The sequence below is a fragment of the Lissotriton vulgaris genome, chromosome 9, assembly GCF_964263255.1.
Source record: "Lissotriton vulgaris chromosome 9, aLisVul1.2, whole genome shotgun sequence".
Lineage (NCBI taxonomy): Eukaryota > Metazoa > Chordata > Amphibia > Caudata > Salamandridae > Lissotriton > Lissotriton vulgaris.
Window position 1 is genome coordinate 979,750,649 of NC_141697.1, and position 26,642 is coordinate 979,777,290.

General features: G+C 44.5%; 1 protein-coding gene across 2 annotated transcripts in view; it reads right to left on the bottom strand.

Moving 5' to 3' along the window:
- The window catches only part of RAD54L2 (RAD54 like 2), a 1,034,525-nt gene that overhangs the window by 276,895 nt on the left and 730,988 nt on the right, over window positions 1–26,642 (bottom strand). For both annotated transcript variants that reach the window (XM_086938836.1, XM_086938837.1), the window contains exon 16: window positions 14,407–14,612. In XM_086938836.1, coding sequence (XP_086794962.1) covers window positions 14,407–14,612 — 206 coding nt within the window. The remainder of the gene's footprint in view (window positions 1–14,406; window positions 14,613–26,642) is intronic.

A 26,642-nucleotide genomic window follows, 5' to 3' on the forward strand; every position in this document is an offset into this window, starting at 1 on the left:
ATTCTCCGCATTTTTGCTTAACACCTATGCGTTCTGTAACTGACATTTTAGCAACCTGCTTGGTTGCCGTCCCTGCCTCAACGGAGACTCTGAAACATATCTTCAATATATCAAGTGCCCTACCCAATATTATTCTGGGCGATTTCGCGGCCCATGAATTTTGCCCCTTATGTTCTATTCTCTCAGAGTCCATTCCCCCAATTCATTCTCAGATTACAACGTATAATATCACGCAGGGTGATTTATGCTTTTTCTTGACTTGTGATCCTAAGGCAATTACTGAATGTATTAAGTTGAAATTAAGAGCCGCCACTTCTTTTTCGGCTCATGAACGCTTGCTGTGCTTACGAAGACTCCCGAAATCATGTGTTTCTGTTAGAAATAACATGACCTGTAAAAGTATAGTAGTTGCTCCTAGCCATTACCGTACAATGCTGTTACCTTCTGGTTGGTTGTTCTCATGCGGCAACACCTCTTGGCCCTATATTCCTGCAAATATTTCTGGAGGCCCGTGTGCCATCACTAGACTGAGTTTATTAATGTTTTCCTCACATCCCAATACCTATTCCCGTATAGTTTGTGATTCTATGATGTTACATGAGGACTGTGATTCTTCCTTACATCTCTATTCCAAATCTGAATACCTTAGTCTAGCTATTTCAATTATTGGTGTCCCAGCGTTGGCAGTTTACAACGCAAAATCAATTGGAAAAATGGCTTGCTGGATGGTAAAATCGATTAACCAAACCTCTACCATTTTATCTGACATGTTATTAGATGCCCAAGGTAAACTCAGAGCAATTCTGCAGAACCGCGCAGCCATTGACTACCTTCTGTTAAAGCATGGACATGACTGTTCTGACTTTGAGGGTCTTTGCTGCTTCAACCTGTCCGACCACTCTAAATCAATCCAAGCCCATATTGACAAACTTCATGACTTGACTGCAGAAGTTAGAAAACATATTGATCAGGGTTGGTTTGACTGGCTCTTCAATTGGTTACCTGACTTACATTTCCTACGACAGATATTAGGGGGTATTATGATTTCTATTTGTATTTTAGTAGCTATTTGCTGCTTTATTCAATGTATTCCTTCTCTACTCCAACACTGTAGATTTAGTACGAGGAATAGATCAGTTAGTTTTGTTTCCTATTATTCTTCCACAGATGTTAGTTCCGTATAGAAAATGGTTAATAGACTGGAGTCAAGGGTGAAGTGTTCTGACCGACTTTTTCGGCCCTCCTTGGAGGGAGAATGATTGAAGGTGACTCCAGCCTATTATCCTCCTGGTGCAGGGATTAGAACGATAAACAGGGCCTATTCATAAGGCAAAGTAGTGCATTTTCGTACCCGTTTCCTTAGATCAGGGCTTATAAACTTAAGTTAGGGGATAGATTCATTAGTATTAGTGATAATCCGTCCTTTTGCAAGAGTGTTAGTATACCTTCTATGGAGTTATGCTCATTTCGGGCCTTGTAGGCCTCAAATGGGAGAGACTCCATCTTGCTTTCTGCCCCGGCAGCTTGAGAGGCTTCTAGGCCAAGTGTAATGTTTTAGTTTCGAAGTGTTGTTCGCTTGGAGAGAACCGGCTCGGGCTAGCCCTTATCGAAAGACTGTATTTTTCTCCACTCCGAAGACACAACATCAGGCCGGCCGGTTGGGAACGTGTCCTTGGTACGGGGAGGTACAAGAATTTGGTGGGCGGCAGGTTACTGGCCGTAACTTTCCATGAAAGGACAAGCTTCCATATTAGCGAAAGTGTTAGGCTGTGAGTCAGTCAGTCTGTAGGCGGCAGCTAGCCGTTAGCATCAATGCCATTAATTATTTCCAGGCAGACAGTCGCCATTTTGAAGTCCGAGAAAGATCATAAAGCTGATACTCTCTAAGAAAGATTGAAGGAGAAGAAGAAGTAGCGCAGAGCGATCAGAGACAGAGAGAGAGAGACAGCAGCTAATAACGAGAAAGGTTCCAGTGACTTGGAGGGAAGCAGAGGAGACGGAGCATAGCGGTGCAGACGTGTACTCGTGACTGCTGAGGTGTGATTCCGAGACGAGCCAAGACACAGACGAGAAGGTAACTTAGATGACTGCCGAACACCGACTTCACGTTAATAAGGTGACATCCGCCCCACCTCCCATAGTGTGCACATTCTAACCTTTTACTTTTCTTTGCAGGATATATGTTATAGTATAGTGCTGTGTTTGTAATCATTATAATAAAATACCCCAGTTCTTAGTGAACCGACATGTGCCTTGTATTATTGTTCAATCAGGGTAACCTGGTCTTCTAGTCAGACATTGTTCATGAACGGATGTAAATCCCGGTCAGGTAAGAGGTGACTGAATAATGAGGGAGAGAGGGACCATTTGATTCCGAGAACAGAAGGTACATAATTCAATTTGGAAAGCCGTGCTAGTTCATATTATTGTAGTATCATCCCGAGTAGCAAATGAGAGATTTCTTCCAAAGGTATTCATAGGAGAGTGATCGTCATTGGTAAGTGGCGTTAATGAGAACACCAGGTGGGAGACTGGTGCTTAGATCCGCCGGATTGCGGATCGGGTTGTAAGTAAGCGAGCACTGGGAGGGAAACCAGTGTCTAGGTCCGCCGGATTGTGGACCGGATAAAGAGAGAGAGCACTGGGACTGCAGCCCAGTGTGAATGGCATGCCAGATTGTATGTCGGGTGAACACTGAGGGTGATCAGTGTGTATGGCACGCCGGATTGCATGTCGAGTGAGCACTGAAGGTGATCAGTGTGTGTGTGTGAGAGTATATAATCAGACCTGCCCCAGGGTAGATTAGTCTGGGCCTAGGTTGCCATGAGACTAGTTGGTATGAATAGGATATTGTAGGATATTGTAGAAGACCTATGCATGTGTATTGCTATTTTCCCCATCTTTAGGTACGAGATGTACATACATATATTCATACCCATTGTAAATATGTTCTAAGGAGGGAGGTGAGTACGTTCCGACTGGGTTGGAGGGGCTCCTAGGAGCTGATCCCATCTGGTTCGAGAATCCGGTCGTTACAGCCAGTCCTCCAGCTAAGGGAACACGTGGAAGACAACGCGCTGCAGGTGGGCAGCTACCACTGCTAAACTCTTTGCAAAGACTCTCTGTGAAGTGGTGACCCCCCCAATGGCAGCACCTTGAGCTGATAATGTTTGCCACTTACCACAAACCATAGCTAGTGACGGTGAGCAGCATGAATCAGAATATGGAAGTAGGTGCCTTTGAAAATCGAGGGGAGTCATGAAGTCACCTTGGTACAGCAGTGATATGAGATTCTGCAGAGGAACCTTTTGGAAATGTTCTGAGAGGTTGTACTTGTTGAGGTCTAAGATAGGCTAGAGGGACTCGTCTTTCTTAGGAATGAGAAACTAGAGGGACTATATCCCTTTTCCTTGTAGGTCTGATGGCACTGGGTCTATAGTACACTTGAGGAGGAGTGGGGGCAGGGGGAGAAGAGGAAAGGGGGAGGTGAATGAATCAATGGTGAAGTGCTGTTTGCATTGTTGTGTCTCCTCTTACTCTCTGGCTTAGGCAGAGGTTAAAGGGTTCCTTGAAGCAGAGTTTGCATTTGGAGCCTTCCTGTGTTGGGCCCGTGCATAGGCAAGGATACATCCAGTGTGTAGGTGTCTCAAGAGTCGAGCGTTGAGTTATGTCTACAGTCACAGAAGAACAGTTTCGGTGGAGGAGGCAGGTCTTAACGTGGAGTGCTTGGGTGTTGGGTATCTGTGTATTCAATACAAAATGAGGCTTCGAAGCCAAAGGCCTCGTCTTGGAAGGGTGCTTCAAAGAAGCTAACGGTGCAGAGAGAGCAGTCTGTGCAGAGAGAGCAGTCGGCGCCGAGAGAGCAGTCGGCGCCGAGAGAGCAGTCGGCGCCGAGAGAGCAGTCGGCGCCGAGAGAGCAGTCGGCGCCGAGAGAGCAGTCGGCGATGAGAGAGAAGTCGGCGATGAGTGGCTCGGCTCCAGGATCTTCTTTGGGGCGGAGGCTGGGCGTGGTGTCCTGAGTTTGTGCTCGGTGCCAACTATGGAAGAGAGGCAGTGATGGACTGGAAGCCTGCTGGCGGGCTTCTAAGCTGGACACCTAGGCGCTTGGTAGGGGTTCACAGAGTGGGATCGGTACCAGAGAGGCAGGGGAGGTGGGTCAATACGCATGGCCTGCTGGGAGGGAGGCAATTCCAATATCTCCAGGTCGAAACCTCGAGCTGGTTTTTGGTGTGAAATACTCTTCCTCAGCGACCAACCGTTCCTGTTGGGGCTCACCCTCGAGGTCCTGGGCACCAAAGTCGTCCTGGTATCATTGCCACTCCTCCACAACAATGAGACAGAGCCTGACTGTAGTAAAGGGTTTTCTTCGAATGGAAGAAGCCCCGGGCATCGCAGGAGGCCACGTCATGTTCAGGGGAGAGAGAGAGGTTGCAGACCTGGTGTAGATCGGTTCAGGGGTATTAGGCAAGACACAGAGGACAGTTGCGGAATGTGCCGAAGAACAATACAGTCGAAAGGGAGAGGAACTGAGAAGCTTGAAGATATCACTGCAACTGCGTTGATCCAGAGCTCAGTAACACACGTCTGAACCGACGGTGGAAAGATAACAATCTAACAAACGAGTCGATGTCCATGCGCATAACCATCAATAGGTGGAGTCACAGTACCTCGTGACATTAGAAGACTTCTTAGAAGAAAAACAACTTGCACATATCTGGGCCCAACACTATATGGCAGGATTATCTACAGCATGTTTATCTACAGCCACACCAGCCTCAATCATGTACTTTTTAAAAGAACAAAACATCACAATCCAGCAGAAGGTGAATTTTGATAGCCGAACCCAGGTACTTTCCAAACTCTTGATAACTGTACCTTTGCCTTCTAAACCATACAACACTCTTCTGCTTCTTGGTAATGGTCCCCCTATACAAAAAGTAGATACATACATACTGCATTACTGATGGTTAACCAAGTTATGCTTTACAGCATCCAACTCTCCAGGGAAGCAAAGGCGATCAGTCAAGGCTTTCTCTAGAAAGTGGAAAAGGTTAGCAGCACTCTGAGACAGCATGACAATTTAAATACCGCTTATGTTGGTGGTGGGGAGTTTTCAGCAACAAAATTGTTCAAATTTGAGGACCTAAAAACAAAAACAAGCTACCCAGGCAACAAAGTTCTCTTCCAAGAAAAGTCAATGATTGATTTTCAGGACATCAAGAGCCTTTGGGTCCAGACTGAACGTGACTAAGGGTCCAGTAACCAGTACCAATTTTGGATACCTTTTGGGATTTTAAGGCCTGTTAAGGTCCAAATTGGTCTCAATGCTTCTCAATAGGGGAGCATGTACTGCTAACTTATATAGCAACTTACCCTGTGTTTCGAGAAGCTAGAAAAGCAGCAACCCACTTTAATGGTGTTCAAACAATCAGCCACTATGCCTCTTTCGTTTGACAGGAGCACCCATTGGGGACACTAGACTACAGGAATTGAATAGTTCCAACTAGTAACTGGATGTTTGTGTTTAAAGACCAACCAGAACTTTAAAAGTAGCATATTGTGAACCCTAAGGGCTAGAGAGATAGTTCAAGAATCACTATGAGCACCTCCAGTCAATACGACAAATTCCCCACAGGTACTGTGATGGTGCAGAAACAATGTCTCTAGGTCTAAGAAAGGGAAGATAGGGGGAACCTAAAGAGAGAATGTGTAGTTGGGACAGTGCAGGCTCATAGTTGTAATTCAGAAAAATGACTCAAGTTGAAGTGATGAGGGTGGAACTTCAATCCAGTAGGCGCAAGCTACAATGAAGCAAGCATTGGCAACACCAATAAGTCTTGCAATGCCTGCCAGCATTTTGTCATGCCAAATCTTGTTTTGTCCTGGTTTTGTAAAAAAGTTATTGTTGGAGTGGTCTGCTGAGCCATGGAGGATATAAAAATAGAAGACATTGGTTAGAAACAAAAATATTTCTGGTCTCAAAAAAGAAATCATAGTGGTCCTTGGCAATCAAGGGAACTACTTTGTCAGCATATGTGCTCCTTCTGAAAGAGCAGTCTGCTGTAACTCACATGGAAATTATTCAACAGCTTAAATGGGATGACCCAGTGCCCCCCACTTAATGCTGCCATTAGTGGGAGAAAATGTGTATGGCATCAATTTACCAATTAATGAAGAAGGCAGGATCTAAGCTTCTATAGGTATATTAAATATAGCTTTTCAGTACAATCCAAAGGGTTTGGATAACACTTGATAAAAAAAGGAAGGGCTATTCCTTCCCTACAACTAAAATGTCATGGGATCACCTTTGTGCTACCTAACCACCAACAGAGTAGCTTTGTTGAAGGACAGCACAGTAAAATATAGGGCACTTCTAGTGGACTTACAGACTGTCAAGTTCAGGAAAACCATAGCAGCGTCAGAAAACAAGAGAAAGACATGAACCAAATGTTTCCGACCCGATGCAAAACAGCTTAAGAGTATATTGTATTGTGAGAAAAAGGATCAGCAGGTTCTACATAGCAATGTTAAGGAAGAGACACACCCCTGGAGTTTTAAAATCGATTCTTGAGGGATTCCTTTCACAACGCTTAAGCAAGTAAATTGTACTTTCTAGCACAATACACTAGATTGAAGTTTCTCTCAGCGCTGCTGTGCCATTACTGCATTTGTGTGCTTTATATAGAACATGTACAGTTATATATATACCATTGGGACCAATCACAACGTAATTGATTATAATAAAATAGAGAAAAGAGTATAAGTTACGAGAAGAGTAAGTTCAGCGTTAATGCTGAATTCATCCGCCATATTTTTTAGATGTAGCCTAAAGTGGCAGGTTAAAGTGTTTTCTGACGGCAAAGACCGAGAGAAACCTTCCAGAATAACATGGCCTGATAATGCGTTTTGAAGTATTTGAGTCTCAGCCTCTTTAAGCTCCAGATATGGTGGGCCTGTTTTTTCAGGTAACTTGCCAGTTACCCATCGTTAAATTCAAATCTTGTTTCTATGGGCATCCAATATGAAGGACTGATTTTAGTGGTATGAGCGACAATTGTGGTATGCCCCGTAACCAATCATTACCAAAATCAGATTAAAACTGATAATGGCATAAACTACTGTTTTAAGGTGGGGGAATCAATGGTTTGCTTTGGCTATGATAATCGAGAGTGGGCATTATGATAGGTTGAATGTGAGTGTAGGAAGTTGGCTCTTTATGTGATGTATAGAAAATCTGATATACCGTGTAAAGAGTCCAGGGATTCCCTTATGAGTGGACAGGGGTTTGCTATGCATCCCCAAAGTGCTCTGTTAGGGGGACATGTGATTTGAGCAGTTTCAGGCTAAACATTGAGGAGAGCATGACATTGGTAACTACAAACAATGATTAATACATGACACATACGACTCAAGAAGGAGATGCTCACAAATTTATAAAAATACCAAGTACTTTTATATATGTTTAGGCATATGAGAAAAATCGCTCAGGTAAGTATGTTATTAAATATAATTTCCTTTCACTTCAAAAACTGGACACTACAATTTTGGAGTTCTGCAATGTTAACCTATGGAATGAAGAAACAAGCTCTGCAAACAGGTACAGTACATCGACTTACAGGACTGAAATCCAGCAGTTAAGGTCAGTGAGGGACAAAGTCCTAGGCAGCACCAGCAGTACACCACCAGCGGCACGAGGGCAGCCGGGTGCAGGGTGGAAATCAGCGTGGGACCCCAATGCATATCAATGGGGATCGGTCACTGTAAAAAGAGGCTTCAGGCTCTGGGTAGGCAGCCGGTCTGCTGAACAAACAAGTGTACTTAAGTCTTGCGATGCTCAATGACAGGGGGGCACCGCCTCTCCAAGGGCGACGGGTGCAGAGGGGTAATTAGGCATTGGGTTTTTCCTTACAGGAGCAGTCAAAATTGAGGGGGTTTGTGTGCAAAGGCTGTAGGTGACGTGGGGAGGGAGGTATATGAGGGGTGAAACCAAGATAGATTCGAGCTCTGGAGGGCGGGGGAACCTTGTTAGCACCATTGGCCCACTAACTTGGGCCGTAAGCGACGAGTGCAGTGGTGGCTTCTGGTGTTGGTTGTTCTGGAGGCCTCCGAGTCTTATCTTGTGGAGACTCTTCAGAACAGGTAGGCCGTTTACGGGAGGTCTCGAGTCTTTTTCTAGGGTAGACAGTTATCCCAAATTTCTGGAGTCAAGAGCTGCAAAAGAGTTGACTTTGGCGCAATTCTCGACGAGGGACGCAAACAGACAGGCAGGGTGGGTACCTAGTCAGCTGCTTCTTCCCTCCTCTCTGCTTTCGCAGCTCTTCAGTATCATCTCTCTTCTTAGGTCATCAGGATATGCTTCTCTGGTGCCAGGGGCTTCCCTAAATGCTGAATTGAGAGGCGTTAGGGGAGTTTGGGGTAATATCTAATGGGCTACTTGGGGTTACTACGCCCCATATATGACCACTTCCTGGGGAAGTGGGCCTAACTCTGTCCCACAATTTACTAGCCTGGAGCTGGCACGCCTACTAGACTTAAACATTTTCCTATCTGTCCAGGTGCCAAGGGGGGTCTGGACAGGAGGTTGTGGCTTCTCAAGGAGGCTTATCAACAGGTCATCATGTGGGAGGCGATGTTACACCCTCTTCCCGAACAGGTTTTTGTTCTGGAGCAAAGATTCTCCCCCTAGGAGGTTGGACCAGCGTCTCGGGTGGCAGGCTGGCAGAAACCAGTCAGCAAGGACACCAGAGGCTGGTAGGTTTTCAGGGGGCCCTTTTAAGGTGCCCTCTGGGTGTATGTATTGGTAAATCCAACACTGGCATCAGTGTGGGTTTATCAATACGAGATCCTGGATACCAAACATTCCTATTTTCAGTGAAGCCATCATTTAGCTAGGGAAATTATTTTCACCAGGGTCCAGCACATGTAAAATGGCTTACCTGGTCACTTGTACTCGCGAAGATAGGACTGACCAGCACAGGGCATATCAGCTTATGCAATATTCAGCACTCTGCTATAAGGCTGTCAGGCCTGCTGAAGGAGTGACTTACAAACATTATGTGCAGTGTTATGGACCTGGCACACATGGATGTGTGACATGTTGAGTTTTCACTTTTATCTGCAACGACATGCAGCCTGCAATGGCAGTCTTGCTTGTGCTTGACTAGGGGTACTTATGGTGGCACAATTCATGCTGCAGCCCTTTGCTGCCCTCTTTAGCACCTAAAGCCCTAGGTACCAGGGAACCATTTACTAGGGACTTAGAGATGATGATAAATGTATGGACAATGGCGGGAAACGATTTGGGAAAGAGCTTGGGCACTGGGGACCTGGTTAGAAGGAACCCAGTGCACTTTCCGTTGAAATCACATCATGTACCAGGCCAAAAATTAGGGTGGCCATGTAAAAATGGGGCACTTTCCTACAGTGAGTGAAGCCCAGAGATATTACTCGGGAAGAGATGGAAGACATAAAAAGCATCTAACTGTATTCAATCAATAAGTTACTGATCAAATGATTTTTTTTTGTCTGGGTGGATTGAGAAAAAAAAGTTGGTTTTAGAAGGGGTTCTTGAACACCCACGTGTGAAACTGTGTCAAGCAGGAGCGGAGTACAAATGTGCTGTTGATTGAGAAAAATGTCATGTAGGGTTTAGTGTCATTTGTGATTTCATGAATGTAGACTCATCCTTCATCAAATAGAGTACTCAGCAGTTTTAGATAAACACTGATAAGGGTGTGTAATAGAATTGAACGACTTAGCAAAGCATTAAAGCTTTCATACAGGTGTATTTTCCAAGTCTAATCAGAAAATAATATTTAGTTTGAAAACCATTATCATGCTGAGAAACCCATACAGTGATCCAGTATAATGGGTTATCTATGGTGGTCAAAGGTGTTGAATGCAGCTAGAGGTCAAGAAAGATGAGGAGGCATTCAAGGTCTGATGTAGGTTTTGCAGCTTTTCCAGTGAAGATAGAGCCGCTACAAAACCTGACTGATAGTCTGCTAGAAAACACGTCTGAAATTTGAGAAAATATTTTGAGTGTTTGTTTTTTATGAAATGGGTGCTACTTTACCAGTTTAGTCTAGCAACGCTCCATGAGTGAGAGAGGATTGTCATATCACACCTATCAAACTAGTCTGTTTCCAAAAGGTGAAAGATGTCTTTTATGGTTTTCACAAGTACAACACAATGGCCATATTTGGTCAATATGAGGCCTTTTATGACCTTAGAGAGTCCATCAATAACAAAGACAGATGTCCCAAGGTTTTTTACTAGCAGCATTGGGAGACGTTCGCACGTAAATAACTGACCATGCTAGGAAATTTGAAAAAATATTCCGTTTTCTAAATAGTTCTTGTAAATAGTTGCCATAGATGGAGTGAGTTGACCGGTGCGTCAGTTTCTACATTAATGATAAGATTTATTTTCCATTTTTTTTGTATTCTCTATTAGCATGTTAAAAGGTTGCAAGCTCCTTGGATAACCGTTTTATGGATGTGTTGCATAGGTTAAGTGCAGACGCTATCTTTTGATTGGAAGATCCCATCATCTTCTGAATTTGGAAATCACTGGTGTCATGCGGCGTAAAGTCTCAGAAGCAGCTTCTGAGGTTGTCAATATAATTGCCCAGGGTGCCCATTTTCAATTTTGTCCAGCCACACAACAGATTACTTGGAGGACATTTTACTTGGAGGTTCGAATGTGGTTATTTTGCCAGTGCTGCTGAGGATTATTCAACATTTTTGCCTTACAGTGTGTGATGGGTAATTAATGAGCTGCATCTATTCAAACGAAAATCTGGTATCTGGCATGCGCCAGGACGCTCCTTAGTTGGAGCATCTGTGCGCAAAATAAATGATCATAACATAACATAACATAACATAACATAACATAACATAACATAACATAACATAACATAACATAACATAACATAACATAACATAACATAACATAACATAACATAACATAACATAACATATTGTGAGCTTGGCCTACATATTTAAGTAGCCCAAAACAATCAGGTTAACATATCATAGCCTGAAAATGGAATTTGAATAAAATAACTGCTGCTAAGGAGGTGGTAGTATGATCGAGATTAATGAATTGGTGATGGGTAATGTGTGTAGTACAGATTTACATTCTTGTGCAGAGTAGTTATGTAGGTGCAAGGTATTTACGGACTGATGTGTGATCACATTTTAGGCTGGGGCAGAGCACCACAAATTTGCATGTTCACATCAACTTGACATTTTTTCCTGACCACTGTGTACAGACATTTGAGACACATTTCATTGCGTGCCTGTACAGGATAATATTCTCTGAAATTACTTTACCTACATTTCCATTTTGTAGGCATATTATCAACTGTCTTTCACATTCTGTACAAGGGCTAGGTTTCACTACGCAAACTGTTGTCACTTATTTTTGTCTGCTCTGTGACAGCGCAATCACAACAAGTTAAACAATAGCAGTCAGACTGGGGCTTCTGCATGGCAGCATGGGTAATGTTTATGATAAAAACAGTATCATTTTCTTTTGTCACTTTAGTTAGAAGAGCATTTTCCTGGAGATGCAAGGGATGCTACCTAGCTCTCCACCAAAATAGGCACACTGATAACATGTGATAACATGTGGTGTTACATCACCCTTCAGCAGAGGTCTTCAATCTGTGGGGCGCAAAACGCAGGGGGGTCGTGGAGTCCTGGGAAGGGGGTCGCAGAACAGATTCTGTCACTTTGCCTTAGTGGCGTCAGGCTGATTGAGGGTGCTCACGGCGGGAGGCCTAATTCACACCGAGGGGTGAAAAACAGCAAAGCCTCATTAACAAGTAAAAGGTATTTTAAAGACCTGTGAAGTACTCTGGTGTGGCTTTGTGTGTGTCCAGTGAAGCGGTTTCAGCCGGGCTCACATACACGAGGTGAGGGGTGGGGTGGCTGGGGGAGGAGGCTGTAGCCCTTTGAGTTCAATGGGCGTTGCGCGCCTGGAGCTGAGGGTCCCGCCAGTAAAGCACGTTAAAGGTCCTCATTGGTTCAAGTCCCACAAGCCCTCATACCTGGTGCCTGTGCGGGAGAGATGTGCCTGAGAGTCTGTTCTTCATGGTGAGATGTTGTTACAGCCTGTCTGCCACGCCCCCCAACCTCTGCATGGAGGCACAGAGATGCCCTCCCATGAGAGAGGAAGAAGGAGGCAGAAGACCAGAGAGATCCTCACCCCCCCCCCCCCCCCCCCCCCCCATGAGAGAGGCACAGAAAAGGTGGGTGAATGGATGGATGGATGAAAGAGTGGATGGATGAAAGGGTGGATGGAAGGATTGAAGGATGAAAGGGTGGACGGATGAAGGCTGGATGGATGTAAGGATGAAAGGGTGGATGGATGAAAGGGTGGATGGATGAAAGGGTGGATGGATGAAAGATGGATGGATGGATGGATGTGTGAAAACGTGGGTGGATGATGAGTGGATAGATGGATGAAAGGGTGGATGGATGAAGTATGGATGAAAGATGTATGGATGGAAGGATGAAAGGGTAGATGGATGAAGGATGTATGTATGGATGAAAGGGTAGATGGATGAAGGATGGATGTATGGATGGATAGAAGGTTGCATGTATGTAGGATGGATGGATGTGTGAAAAGGTGGGTGGATGAATGATGAGCGGATGGATGAAAGGGTGGATGATGAAGGATGGATGAAGGATGGATGAATGGATGTTTGGATGAGAGGGTAGATGGATGAAGGGTGGCTATATGGATGGATAAAAGGTTGCATGGATAAATGATGGATGGATGGAAGTGTGAAATGGTGGGTGGATGAATGATGGGTGGATGGATGATAGATGAAAGGGTGGATGGATAGATGAAAGGGTGGGTGGATGAAGGATGGCTGTATGGATGGAAGGATGAAAGGGTGAAGGATAGATGGAAGGAAGGAAGGGTGGATTGATGAAGGATGGATGTATGGATGGAAGGATGAAAGGGTGGATGGATGAAGGATGGATGGATGTGTGAAAGTGTGGGTGGACGAAGGATGGATGGATGGATGTGATGAAGTCTAACAGGCGCATTTATGGTTTTCGATAGTTGTTGATGATGAGTACCAGTTTCTACAAACTTTTGTTGGAAGAGGGTCCTTACGCCTAAAAAGGTTTTACAAGGGGGTCTCAGCATCAAAAAGTTTGAAGACCTCTGCCCTACAGGGATATGGCTTCACAGATTCACCTACCCTAAACATACTAGGATAGGTAGCGCTAGGTAGAAGTAGAATCTAAAACAGTACCTATATGCCAGCTCATACACTGTTACAGCACAATGGTTAAACTGTTTATCTTCTTCGCCATTCTTGTAATGCTGGTCATGTTGTTCTGTTTCCTTCAATTGATTATCACAGCACATGTTTTAATACAAAAATCCCAATCCTTCAGCAAATATTGAAACTCCTTGAGTATTTCTCTTCGGGTATGGATGAGCAACCAAACAAAAGCGATCCAGATTTGTAACGACATTTTCCTTGGGGAGTCAGGACTGCCATGTTCTGTGGCTGCACAATACATTTGTACTTTGTCAGGTGAAGGGGTACAGATTGCTTACTAAGCTAGCAGGATTATACAACAAAATATCCTAAGGGTGTGTGTGGAATCTGCTCACACAATCCGGACGTTTATGTTGTCCAACAAACGCACAATTTTTACTGGGAAAGTATAAGCAGTACCACAACACTAACATATGAATCCTCCAGCAACTTTTCTTTGGACGTCTTTTCAGAATAATCTTATACCTGGTGGTTTTGCTGCATGGCCGATGGAGGCTGCATCAACAGCTATCAATGTTTCAGTTCTGAAGAGACAGTCTTGATGCATGTCCTGGATAAGTAAATGTATGTAAAGTCTATATTTTGATATAGATCTTGCATTTTTGGTCCTTTTTTGTCAAATAGAGGATGACTGGATTAGGCAGACTGGTGATTTTCTGGTGCAACAAGATTGTTCTTGCATTCGCAGTTCAGTGAACATTTTTGTTTTCATCCTAAGTTATGTCGTGAAGTGCTGCCCGACAACATGCTTCATTTAGTGTTGAATGAAACCGGTATTGGACTTGATTTTTGTTGGTACAAGACAGGTGGGATAGTGGAGTAAGAAGATGCTCAGTTGAAAAGAGGCGTGAGACACATTTGACTGGGAAGAAGGTGGTCACCAGAGAAGAATAGGATTTTGTTTAAATAGTTATTAAACAACCAAAGTACAATAATATTTTATAAACAATGGCATATTAATGTACCAGTGCTCCTTTAGAACCAGTAAGAATCCAGCTTCATCTTTAAATGCACAGTGGCCTATGCCTTACTCTTGCTCATTCAAGCTGGCACAAGAGCACACATCTACCTAGCAAACTAACAAAAAGAAAACATACCTGACATGCCCTGCTTGGTGATCTGCCGGTCATAGATCTTCTTTTCCAGAGTATAATCAGACACAAGGCGGTAGATGTGACAGGGCTTCTTCTGGCCATATCGGTAAACACGGCAGACGGCTTGTGCATCGTGACATGGATTCCAGGAAGCATCAAATACCACTACCCGATTTGCACCAATAAGATTCACTCCAAGGCAGCCAGCTCTTCAATAGAAAAAAAAGGAAGACATAGCTTAACACATGATCGAAACAGTGTTTAGAGCTGGACAAAAGGAGGCACAGTGATTTTATATACCAAAAAGCTAAATTTCAGAGTCAAATATGTCATGCACTTCTTGCATTATTTTTTTTTCTAGGGCAAATTCTTGTTTTTTTAACCTCTTCGACGCTGATGACTGAACCGCTCCGTCATCAGCCGCGGTGGGGCTGTGCTGATGACGGTGCGTTCCGTCATGGCCCGCCCGACGCGCCTGGGCGGTGCGGATTCCGTGCCTGGGCGGTGCGGATCCGCGCCTGGGCGGTGCGGATTCCGCGCCTGCACTGGGCATTCTATTGAGCTGGCGGGGCCATGACAGAACCACTCCGTCATCAGCACAGCTCACCCGAGGCTGGTGACGGAGCGCTTCCGTCACCAGCGTGTGAGTGCCGCGCGGGCCCCCCGCCCCCTTAGCGCTGCGGCGGAATAGCCGCCGCAGCCAAGGTGTTAATTATTACTTAATTTTATTGGGGTTGTTAATATAGCCATCAATTATTGCAGAGTGGGCAGAAGAGCCGCTTTGACATTCTGTAGCAGCATATGTTTACAGAATCACGGATACTCTTTCACAAAGTAGTGTAAAGAAAGATAAGTATGGGTAAAAGATGAATACAAATGGAACAGAAGGCTGAGATGAGAATGGCAGGGAAAGGAAGACCCTGACCAGTGATGTTCAGGGAAAGTGGTAAGGATTATTAAGAGGTATTGGGAGAATAGGAGATACTTTACAGTTCTTTGAAAGTCAGGTGGTGTGAGGAACAGTTTGAGATTAACCAGCAATTTATTTCCGAAAAAGAAATTAGAGAATAAGGCTTGTCTTCTCAGTGCTTCATTTGGATTAGGAATTTCCAGTTTCATCAGGATTGGGCTGACCATATTGCAGCTGCATCTTGCATGTATGGGTTTTCAGCTAAGTAGTCCACTTTGCTGGGAAGGTGGACCTTGTAAATAATACTCCGTGAATTGACCCAGAAGGGGGAGCCATTGCCGCTCCTTTAGCGTAGAAGTAAATAAGACAGGAAGACTCAATGTGTAATTCAATGCATTTGGCAATAGTAGATAAACACCAATTGAATGTTATAAAGCTACATTCTGATTTGAGGTTGGCAAGAGTCATAATTAATGAGAATGAACTTTGTTTTAGTGAGAATAAGTCTGAGACTAACCGCTATCATTCAGGACAGAGTAAGGTCTAAGAAGCTGTCACAAGGCAGATAAGGACATTGGTCTGGTTATTAGTCCCATCATGATGAATTCAGTGATGGTTAAACGTACTCAGAATAGGGGTGACTTCTCTTACTGACTTGCAGAAAAATTTGAGCAACTTGAAGCTCTCTTTCCACATACTATGCATGTGGAGAAACACAGGATCCTTGCCATGAGTTTACCTAAAGGAATTATTCCTAATCTAGCTGATTGTACCACCTGGGGAAAAGTGTTTGCAGCAGTGTATTCACTGTGCTTACGCACCCCCTCCATGACCGTTCTTCTGTCCGTACTCAAAAGCGTTCAAGACAAACAAGGGGCTTCGGCTGCCCAGGAGTTGGGGATGGGGATGAGACTGGTAGGTTTGTTCCCTATTGTTTCTGATAAGATCCTTGCTAATGTAAAGGGGGAAGCATTTACCTTACAGGTGAGTCAGCCCTAGAGGTGGAAGTGGATGTCGATAAGCAACGTGAGTTGCTGAAGATTATTGCTAAAGTATATAAATCCTTAGGTGCAATAATCTGGGTATTAAGCCTTTCACACAAACACAATAAAAGGCCCAAACCACAAAGGAAGGCCGTTCTGTCTTTCCTAAAAAGACGTGGAATAGAAATTAGCGGCAGCAACAACAGAAGCAAGCGTCACATGCTGGTTCACCGACACTTGAAGCTTCTAAACGTAGATATGATTTGTGTGACCGCTCTAAAATTAAGACACCAGAGAGGTTTTAAGTTCCTGATCTGCGCTCTCCTCGTTCTTTACAGGACTCATCGGATTCACAGTTCGGTGGTAGCAAGCGCCAGGATCACCGAAAAGGCGAGACCACTCAGCAGAGACATTATCCGCAACGCCAGTTTGACATTAAAGCCAAACTGGAGGGACTACCCTTTTTGAGCCCCGAATCAGAAAAAGAAGGTTGTTGCTTTAACAGCAAAGAATGCCTCAGACGATGAGAGCACGACAGTGCAGCGGAAATTACCATCGTTTGGGAGGCACTCCATCCTTGTCTAGAGGCGAGAGCAACTAATACTTTCAACACAGTGGAAACCGCAGACACACGAGTTGCACCCCCTGATAGGCTTTAGGAGATAGACCTCCACATTGAGGGTGATATTAAACGTACCATTAAGGAAGTCTTTTGGAACAGCCTTACCTCCTCTTATGACATTTTGTTGGCGGAGAAAGGTTGGCCTCCTCCATTTGTATGGTCTTTTTCCCGCAGGGAAGACGTGACACTCCTGAGTTTTTCCCATTACGTTCCTGAAGAGGCTAAATTTGCATACGCAGTGGATTGGGCTTTGGCATTAGCGCTGGCTGTGTATCATAATCAGGTAGGTTGGAATAATGATTGGCCGGCACATGAAATACCTTTACGGTCAATGCCATAGCCGCAGGCTCAATATCCAATCAGGTGTGCAGCAAAGGCTTCCGGAAGTGAAACTTTGACCCAAATGGAATATCAGAGGGTCACTGAACCCGGTGTTTCATCCATGAATAATGCACGGGCCGGTAGGGCTGGGGCCAAGTCAGTTATTCTCTGCAGTCTCCTCTGCTTGGCATCTTCCTCGCCATAGACCTATTGTCACTGGCTCAGCTTCCCCGGAGACAAGAGATGGCCACGCGCATCTTAAAAAAATCGGAGCGGGCCGCGCGCGAACGCGCTCGCTGTGGCCATCTCCTGTCTCCTGGGAAGCGCAAACACACACAGCTACACCTCCCCCTGCTTTCAAACACGCATGCGCACACAGAGACACACACACACACACACACGAAAGGAAAGCACATACACGCACGCGCACACATACTGAGACACCCCCCCGCCGCCGCACACACACACGCGCGCGCACAGAGACCCCCCCGCTGCCCCCCTCCAACTAAGCCCCACTCACCGCATCGGCGCCACTCCTCCCGGCCCAGGTGGGGCATCGGCTTCCGACCCACCAGCCACATCGCCTAGTTCCCGGCGCCCCACCAGCGTTAGTCCGGTTTCTTCCATGGAGACTGTTTGTCACACTGGCATTTCCTACCCAGGGGAGGGGCATCACGGGGGCGATACGGGCACCATGAGCGTCATGCTGTTGGCTGAGCCTTGAGGGAGCCCACCCTTCCCGGACCACTGAGCCCAAGCCCTGCCTTGCGCCGCCGCAGTGGGAGGGCAGGACAGTGCAATACGATCACACTACGCGCAGGAACGTCAGAGCGTCCGTGACGTACGACGCGGTCGTCATCTGAAGGGAAAAAAGCACTTGCATGCTGGTATTTTCAGTCTCCCTATTTGGTCAAAGTACTTCAAGACCCACAAACACTTTGTTGAAGCAAATGAAGAATAATGAAAGAATAGTAATTTATCCCCTCCTAAATTATTTAGGGAACTTATTTGCCTCTCTTTCGAGTTTCAAGGGAGGCTCAGAAATACAGGAACTTTCAGGAGGCGTCAGCCCCGTGCGTGAGGTGCATCATCAGAGCTGTGTGCATAATAACTGCGTCAACCCCAGGCGTGAGGTGCATCATCAGAGCTGTGTGAATAATATCAGCTGTGAGCTTGTGCCTGAGGGGCATTATCAGAGCTGTGTGAATAATAACAGCTGTGAGCCAGTGCCTGAGGTGCATCATCAGAGCTGTGTGAATAATAACTGCGTCAATCCCGTGCGTGAGGTGCATCATCAGAGCTGTGTGAATAATAACAGCCGTGAGCCCGTGCGTGAGGTGCATCATCAGAGCTGTGTGAACAACAACAGCTGTGAGCCCCATGCCTGAGGTGTATCATCAGAGCTGTGTGAATAATAACAGCTGTGAGCCCCGTGCTGAGGTGCATCATCAGAGCTGTGTGAATAACTGCGTCAGCCCCGTGCTTGAGGTGCATCATAAGAGCTGTGTGAATAATAACTGCGTCAATCCCGTGCGTGAGGTGCATCATCAGAGCTGTGTGAATAATAACAGCGTCAGCCCCGTGCTGAGGTACATCATCAGAGCTGCGTGAATAATAACTGCGTCAGCCCCGTGCTGAGGTGCATCATCAGAGCTGCGTGAATAATAACAGCTGTGAGCCCATGCCTGAGGTGCATCATCAGAGCTGTGAGAATAATAACTGCGTCAGCCCCATGCGTGAGGTGTATCGTCAGAGCTGTGTGAATAATAACAGCTGTGAGCTCGTGCCTGAGGTGCATCATCAGAGCTGTGTGAATAATAACTGCGTCAGCCCTGTGCGTGAGGTGCATCATCAAAGCTGTGTGAATAACTGCGTCAGCCCCGTGCCTGAGGTGCATCATAAGAGCTGTGTGAATAATAACTGCATCAGCCCTGTGCGTGAGGTGCATCATCAGAGCTGTGTGAATAATAACAGCTGTGAGCAACAGCATACTCTTGCACACACTCTCACTGCTCACCAATTCAAAGTTTGCTAAAGGTTTTATGCAACGCATTGTCATACACAATGCCAATAACTCAAACTTTAATGCTGCAAGACCTTTTGCATTGTAAATGCTGGTCTTCTTAGGTTGGGGGAATCGGAGTTCCTGGTTCAGGGCTGCCCCCTAAATACTGTATTTAGGGGGCGTTTTAAGGGTCTCAAGGTCAGTAGCCAATGGGTTACTGACCTTAGGGTGACCACATCCTTGGTGTGCACAATCCCTGATCCAGATTGGGGAGTGCCTGTCGTCTGCAAGATGGCGGGCACTGAAGAGTGGGCTCCACCTCGCATTCCCCCACCTGGGAGATGGGGTTGGTAGAGGTGGGCACACCTTCTGGGCTGGCTCATTTGTACCTCCTATCTTCCTGCTGAAAAGGAGGGGAGACAGGAAGGGGGCCTGCTCCTGATAGCAGGAGAGGCTGGGTGTTGCATTACAAAGGCTAACTACAGAAATGCCTTAGGCACACACAATCAAAATCTTTTGCAGTCGTGTACATGTCTGGAACACAATTCAAATAAGCCAAAGTCAACATAAACATAAAACAAGCAAATTCTTGGCACAGTATCGTTGTAGTTTCAATGGTTTATTGGTTCCACAACCAGCCGACACGTGTTTCGTCGCGTTAGGAACAGTGTGTTCGCGACTCCTCAGGGCTGGGAAAAGGTACACAAAAATATAAACAATAGAACATCTGACATGATGTGAATATTTGTAGAGAATTCATACGGCATCCATTTTCATGTATAGCCCAGAACGTAAGAGTCACCCGGTGAGACATACGTCATAGTGTAGAGAAAAAGCCCTATGTCTCAGGGGAAAGTGACGTATGTGCCCCATCCGTTATTGCGTAAGCAGATGCTAACTCCCCGAGTGGTACATCTGTGGTGAGCTAAAAATCACTAATCATGCAATCTAGTTCAAAAGCAAAAAGGTGAGGGGGTAATGGTGTGAGACAATGTGACGGACGGATCCACCATTTAGAAAATATATATAAATATTTGCAAAAGTGCTTCAGAATCACACATGCTCTGTTTGAGGGGTACAACCATTTAAATCATACCTGCCCTAAAGTTAGTTGGAGAAAAAAAAGTCTGTAGAAAGAAAAGAGAAGAAGAACAAGGAGACAAAGGTCATGGGCGAATGTACATTCGAAGAGAGTAAAAAGATGCCAAATGTAGGTAAATGGTTCTCAAAGCAAAGGGGTTTATGACTATAAGTGCGCTCACCGCTCACCCGGTGATACTTCCGACCCGGCGGGGCCCGTGACCAAAAAGAAGCAATTTCTTGATAAAACGTTGCTGTAGAGTGAGAGTAAAAAATAAAAATAAAACGTGAAAGGAAGGGTTACTAACGGTCTCTAGTGAATCAGTCTTGATAGGTCTATCCAAAACTGGGTTTGCACGGGACATACCAAAACAGAAGAAGTGCTCCAGCGTATGTATTCAGGGTACAGAACCACTCTGCTAATAACAGATGCATCAATAAGTCAAAGTGGAGATCGTGCTGGAAGAAAGAGCATGAGAATGAGTGAGTTCTCGTGTTCATGTAGTGTACCTGTACACAAATAGAATGTCGAGAGAAATCTTAATAACAAGGCCTGTCTATGTCTTGGAAACACATGGAAACATGGTTAAGAATTACCTCCAGACATGTGTTTCTTGGCAATAAGCCCGGGATAGGTTTCTGGCAAACAACCTGGAGCGGATCACTTCCAGGGGGTGCGATTTCTGTAGATGAAACGCAAGAAACTCAGGGTATAAGTCTATCGAGAGCGCGCTATTTAAAACAACATCCAGTATCTAGTGGTGGGAACAATACTGCTAGGACTTACTTCGTAAACAAGTGGTAAGAGCCGATTCAGATACTCCCGGGTCGCCGTGTTCCAAGTGTTGGACACGTGATCGGAAGTAGGAAGTGTTTAAGTACTGAGCAAATCCTCAAGAGTGTGCCCATAGAGAAAGGACTAGACCGCTGACCTACATAATGGAAGAGGTACTTCCTGTGTAGAATGTCAGCAACGCGTCAAAAAAATTGAAAAAGAAAAGAGACCGCTAATAGAGAAATATATTGGAAAAAGGCCCGAATATTCAGAGTATGAGAGATAAAAAACGATATAGTAAATAAAGGTGCCCGCATGCAGCGTAGTTCGTAGTGCGGAGAGGGGTGACGGCAGAAGACGTGTTATTACGTCAGTGCGTTAATAATGAAAACCGCCCCCAGAGTGTGTCTTATGAGTAACAGTATACATTGCTATTGGGGCACAGTAATTTAAGGCAATGATTCCGGCGAAGTCAATTGAATAGTATACAGATTACAGACGAATCACATAATAAACATTTTAAGTGTAGTCAAGAATATCATGCCTGAGCCGATTCCCAAAAGGTTTCTAAACAGGTAATCAGGTCTATTGCACACAGTGTGGATCATAAGATCTATATCACAGAGTGGGTAGAGTAGTTAGAACAAAAGTCACAAATATACATGCTTAGTCTAAAAGCAAGAAAATAAACAGGTTAAGGTCCCCATCAATGAAGTAATGCATTTTCCAAATGGTTTGCAAGCATGTCAAAGGCAGAAAGTACAAAAAAGTACTTGTTTTTCTATTACCAACAGTTACAAGACTTAGTGTAAATGCGTTCGGAGAAATGTTCTAAATAGAAAGAGCAGCCATACGAATATTTAGATACATGTAGCGGAACAGAAAGGAAGAGGACAACATCCTCACGAGTCAAACAGCCCAAACATCAATATTATTCTATGGGGTTCTTGCTAAGAGTGTCGTGTCTAGCTCATACGGTGCGACCCTTAGTCCCCCAAGAAACATTGTAATTCCTGATCATAATTAAGACCGTGTTCAACAGTACGCAAGCGCATGATCCACATTGCCTCTTTGCGTCAAATTTTTAGTTCTCGGTTCCCTCCCATTATGTTGTTTGCTACTGTTTCAATACCAAAGAAGCGTACTTTAATGTCATCATCGTGTGCATGACATGTCGCCACACGTAGGGCCACGGGATATTTAGGGTCTTGTTTCTGTATAGCCCTCATATGTTCTGCAATCCTCTCTTTCAATGCTCTAATAGTGCTGCCTACGTAGTGTTTGCCACATGGGCATTCTATTATGTAAACTACAAATTTGGTAGTACAGTTAATGTTTTGTCTGATGGTAAAGTTCTCATTGCAAGTGCCACTGACATTTTTGGTTCCATGTCTCGCCCATCTGCACATGGAACAGAACCCACATTTGTAAAAATCTATACTGTGTTGAGTAATCCAGGAACTAGCAGCTGTGTTGTGTGGAACTGTGGAGCTCAACCTGTTTCTCAACGTTTTTCCTTTTCTGAATGTAATCTGTGGTATTGCTGGAATAAACTCTCTGATTGTTGAGTCTGCCCGTAGGATTTTCCAGTGCTTGGTAATCCTCTTGCGAATTGTGCGGTGCATAGAGTTGAAATCTGTGATCAGGCGTACGCAATTGTCGGTGGATTTGACTGTTGCCTGTGTTTTCAGAGTATCAGATCCCTTAATTTTTTTCATTTTTTTTTCTGCCTTATGCAATGTGGCTTCGGGGTAACCTCTCTTGGAAAATCTGTCTTTCATGTTATCAAGACAACTTTTGACCTCTGCCTCTTCACTGCAGTTTCGTCTCGCCCTTAGGAATTTTCCATATGGTATGGAGCGTATTTGGTGTGGTGGATGTGAACTGGAGGCATGGAGAACTGCATTACAGGCCATTGCCTTTCTGAATAACTTGCTATGTAGAGTGTCTCGATCAACATATAACTCTACATTCAAAAACTCGATATGTGTGGTGCTGTGTTCCATAGTAAAAGTTATTTCCCAGGTATTGATGTTTAGGTGTTGAAAAAATCATGTAGAAGTTCTTGAGTGCCTGACCAGAGAAGAATGCAGAATTTCGACCCCATTGCCACTCCCCTCTTTTGTCGGTACCAAACCCGGTCAAAGATGAAAAAATTATTGTTCAGGATCAGTTCCATCATGGAAGTTAGCATGTTGGTGTGTTGCCACATGGAGGCGGGTCTGTTGTACTGTAATTTGTTGATGGCTTGAATGCCCAGATCGGGGTTGATCCTGGTGTAGAGTGATACCACATCCATAGTTGCCAAGATAGTGCCTGGCTGCCACTAAGTCCGTCAATCTACTCAGTAAATGTTTCCTTTCCCTCCAGGGAGGCCCATTGTTTCTGGTATGAGGACACCAACTGAGAGATTGGCCGAATATGTGGACCTTTTCCTAGGCCCTCTCGTACGAAACTTGCCATCCTACATACAGGACACCAAACATTTACTGAGTATATTGACAAACAATTTTTTCATCTTGGACCGGGTTTGGTACCGACAAAAGAGGGGAGTGGCAATGGGGTAAAAATTTTCGCCCTCATTTGCCAATCTCTTCATGGGCGCCCTTGAATCTGATCTCATTTGGGGACCCAAAGGGGCACAATATATTGACTCCATAATTCTTTGGGGTCGGTATATTGACGACTGCATTCTTCTCTGGTCAGGCACTCAAGAACTTCTACATGATTTTTTTCAACACCTAAACACCAATACCTGGTAGACACTCTACATAGCAAGTTATTCAGAAAGACAACGGCCTGTAACGCAGTTCTCCATGCCTCCAGTTCACATCCACCACACCAAATACGCTCCATACTATATGGAGAATTCCTAAGGGCGAGACAAAACTGCAGTGAAGAGGCGGAGTTCAAAAGTTGTCTTGATAACATGAAAGACAGATTTTCCAAGAGAGGTTACCCCGAAGCCACAATGCATAAGGCAGAAAAAAGACTGAAAAAAATTAAGTGATCTGACACTCTGAAAACACAGGCAACAGTCAAATCCACCGACAATTGCGTACGCCTGATCACAGATTTCAACTCTCTGCACCACACAATTCACAAGAGCATTACCAAGCACTGGAAAATCCTAAGGGCAGACTCAACAATCAGAGAGTTTATTCCAGCAATACCACAGATTACACTCAGAAAAGGAAAAAGTTGAGAAACAGGTTGAGCCCCACACAACATCGCTGCTAGTTCCTGGATTACTCAACACAGTATAGGTTTTTACAAACGTGGGTTCTGCTCCATGTGCAGATGGGCGAGACATGGAACCAAAAATTTCAGTGGCACTTGCAATGAGAACTTTATCATCAGACAAAACATTAACTGTACTACCAAATTTGTAGTTTACATAAAAGAATGTCCATGTGGCAAACACTACGTAGGCAGCACTATTAGAGCTTTGAAAGAGATGATTGCAGAACATATGAGGGTTACACAGAAACAAGACCCTAAATATCCCGTGGCCCTACATGTGGCGACATGTCATGCACTCAATGATGACATTAAAGTACGCTTCTTTGGTATTGAAACAGTAGCACCCAACATAAGGGGAGGGAACCGAGAACTAAAACTACGACGCAAAGAGGCAATGTGAATCATGCGCTTGCGTACTGTTGAATACTGTCTTAGCTATGATCAGGAATTAAAATATTTCTTGGGGGACTAAGGGTCGCACCGTGTGAGCTAGACACAACACTCTTAGTAAGAACCCCATAGAATAATATTGTTGTTTGTGCTGTTTGACTCGTAAGGATGTTGTCCTCTTCCTTTCTGTGCCGCTACATGTATCTAAATATTCATATGACTACTCTTTCTCTTTAGAACATTTCTCTGAACGCATGTACACTAAGTCTTGTAACTATTGTTGATAGAAAAACTAGTACTTTTTTGTACTTTCCGCCTTTGACATGCTTGCAAACCATTTGGAAAATGCATTACTTCCTTGATGGGGACTTTAACCTGTTTATTTTCTTGCTTTTAGACTAAGCATGTATATTTGTGACTTTTGTTCTAACTACTCTACCCACTCTGTGATATAGATCTTATGATCCACACTGTGTGCAATAGACCTGATTACCTGTTTAGAAGCCTTTTGGGAATCGGCTCAGGCATGATATTCTTGACTACACTTAAAATGTTTATTATGTGATTCGTCTGTAATCTGTATACTATTCAATTGACTTCGCCGGAATCATTGCCTTTAATTACTGTGCCCCAATAGCAATGTATATTGTTACTCATAAGACACACTCTGGGGGCGTTTTTCATTATTAACCCACTGACTTAATAATACGTCTTCTGCCGTCACCCCTCTCCGCACTACGAACTACGCTGCATGCGGGCACCCTTATTTACTATATCGTTTTTTTATCTCTCATACTCTGAATTATATTCGGGCCGTTTTCCAATATATTTCTCTATTAGCGGTCTCTTTTCTTTTTCAATTTTATTGACGCTTTGCTGACATTCTACATAGGAAGTACCTCTTCCATTATGTAGGTCAGCGGTCTAGTCCTCTCTCTATGGGCACACTCTTGTGGATTTGCTCAGTACTTAAGCACTTCCTACTTCCGGTCACCTGTCCTACACGTGAAACACGGCGACCCGGGAGTATCTGAATCGGCTCTTACCACTTGTTTACGAAGTAAGTCCTAGCAGTATTGTTTCCACCACTAGATACTGGATGTTGTTTTTAATAGCGCGCTCTTGATAGACTTATATCCTGGGTTTCTCTCGTTTCATCTACAGAAATCGCACCCCCTGGAAGTGATCCGCTCCAGGTTGTTTACCAGAAACCTATCCCGGGCTTATTGCCAAGAAACACATGTCTGGAGGTAATTCTTAACCATGTTTCCATGTGTTTCCAAGACATAGACAGGCCTTGTTATTAAGATTTCTCTCGACATTCTATTTGTGTACAGGTACACTACATGAACACGAGAACTCACTCATTCTCATGCTCTTTCTTCCAGCACGATCTCCACTTTGACTCATCGATGCATCTGTTATTAGCAGAGTGATTCTGTATCCTGAACACATACGCAGGAGCACTTCTTCTGTTTTGGTATGTCCCGTGCAAACCCAATTTTGGATAGACCTATCAAGACCGATTCACTAGAGACCGTTAGTAACCCTTCCTTTCATGTTTTATTTTTATTTTTTACTCTCACTCTACAGCAACGTTTTATCAAGAAATTGCTTCTTTTTGGTCACGGGACCCGCCGGGTCGAAGTATCACAGGTGGAGCGGTGAGCGCACTTATAGTCATAAACCCCTTTGCTTTGAGAACCATTTACCTACATTTGGCATCTTTTTACTCTCTTCGAATGTACATTCGCCCATGACCTTTGTCTCCTTGTTCTTCTTCTCTTTTCTTTCTACAGACTTTTTTTTCTCCAACTAACTTTAGGGCAGGTATGATTTAAATGGTTGTACCCCTCAAACAGAGCATGTGTGATTCTGAAGCACTTTTGCAAATATTTATATATATTTTC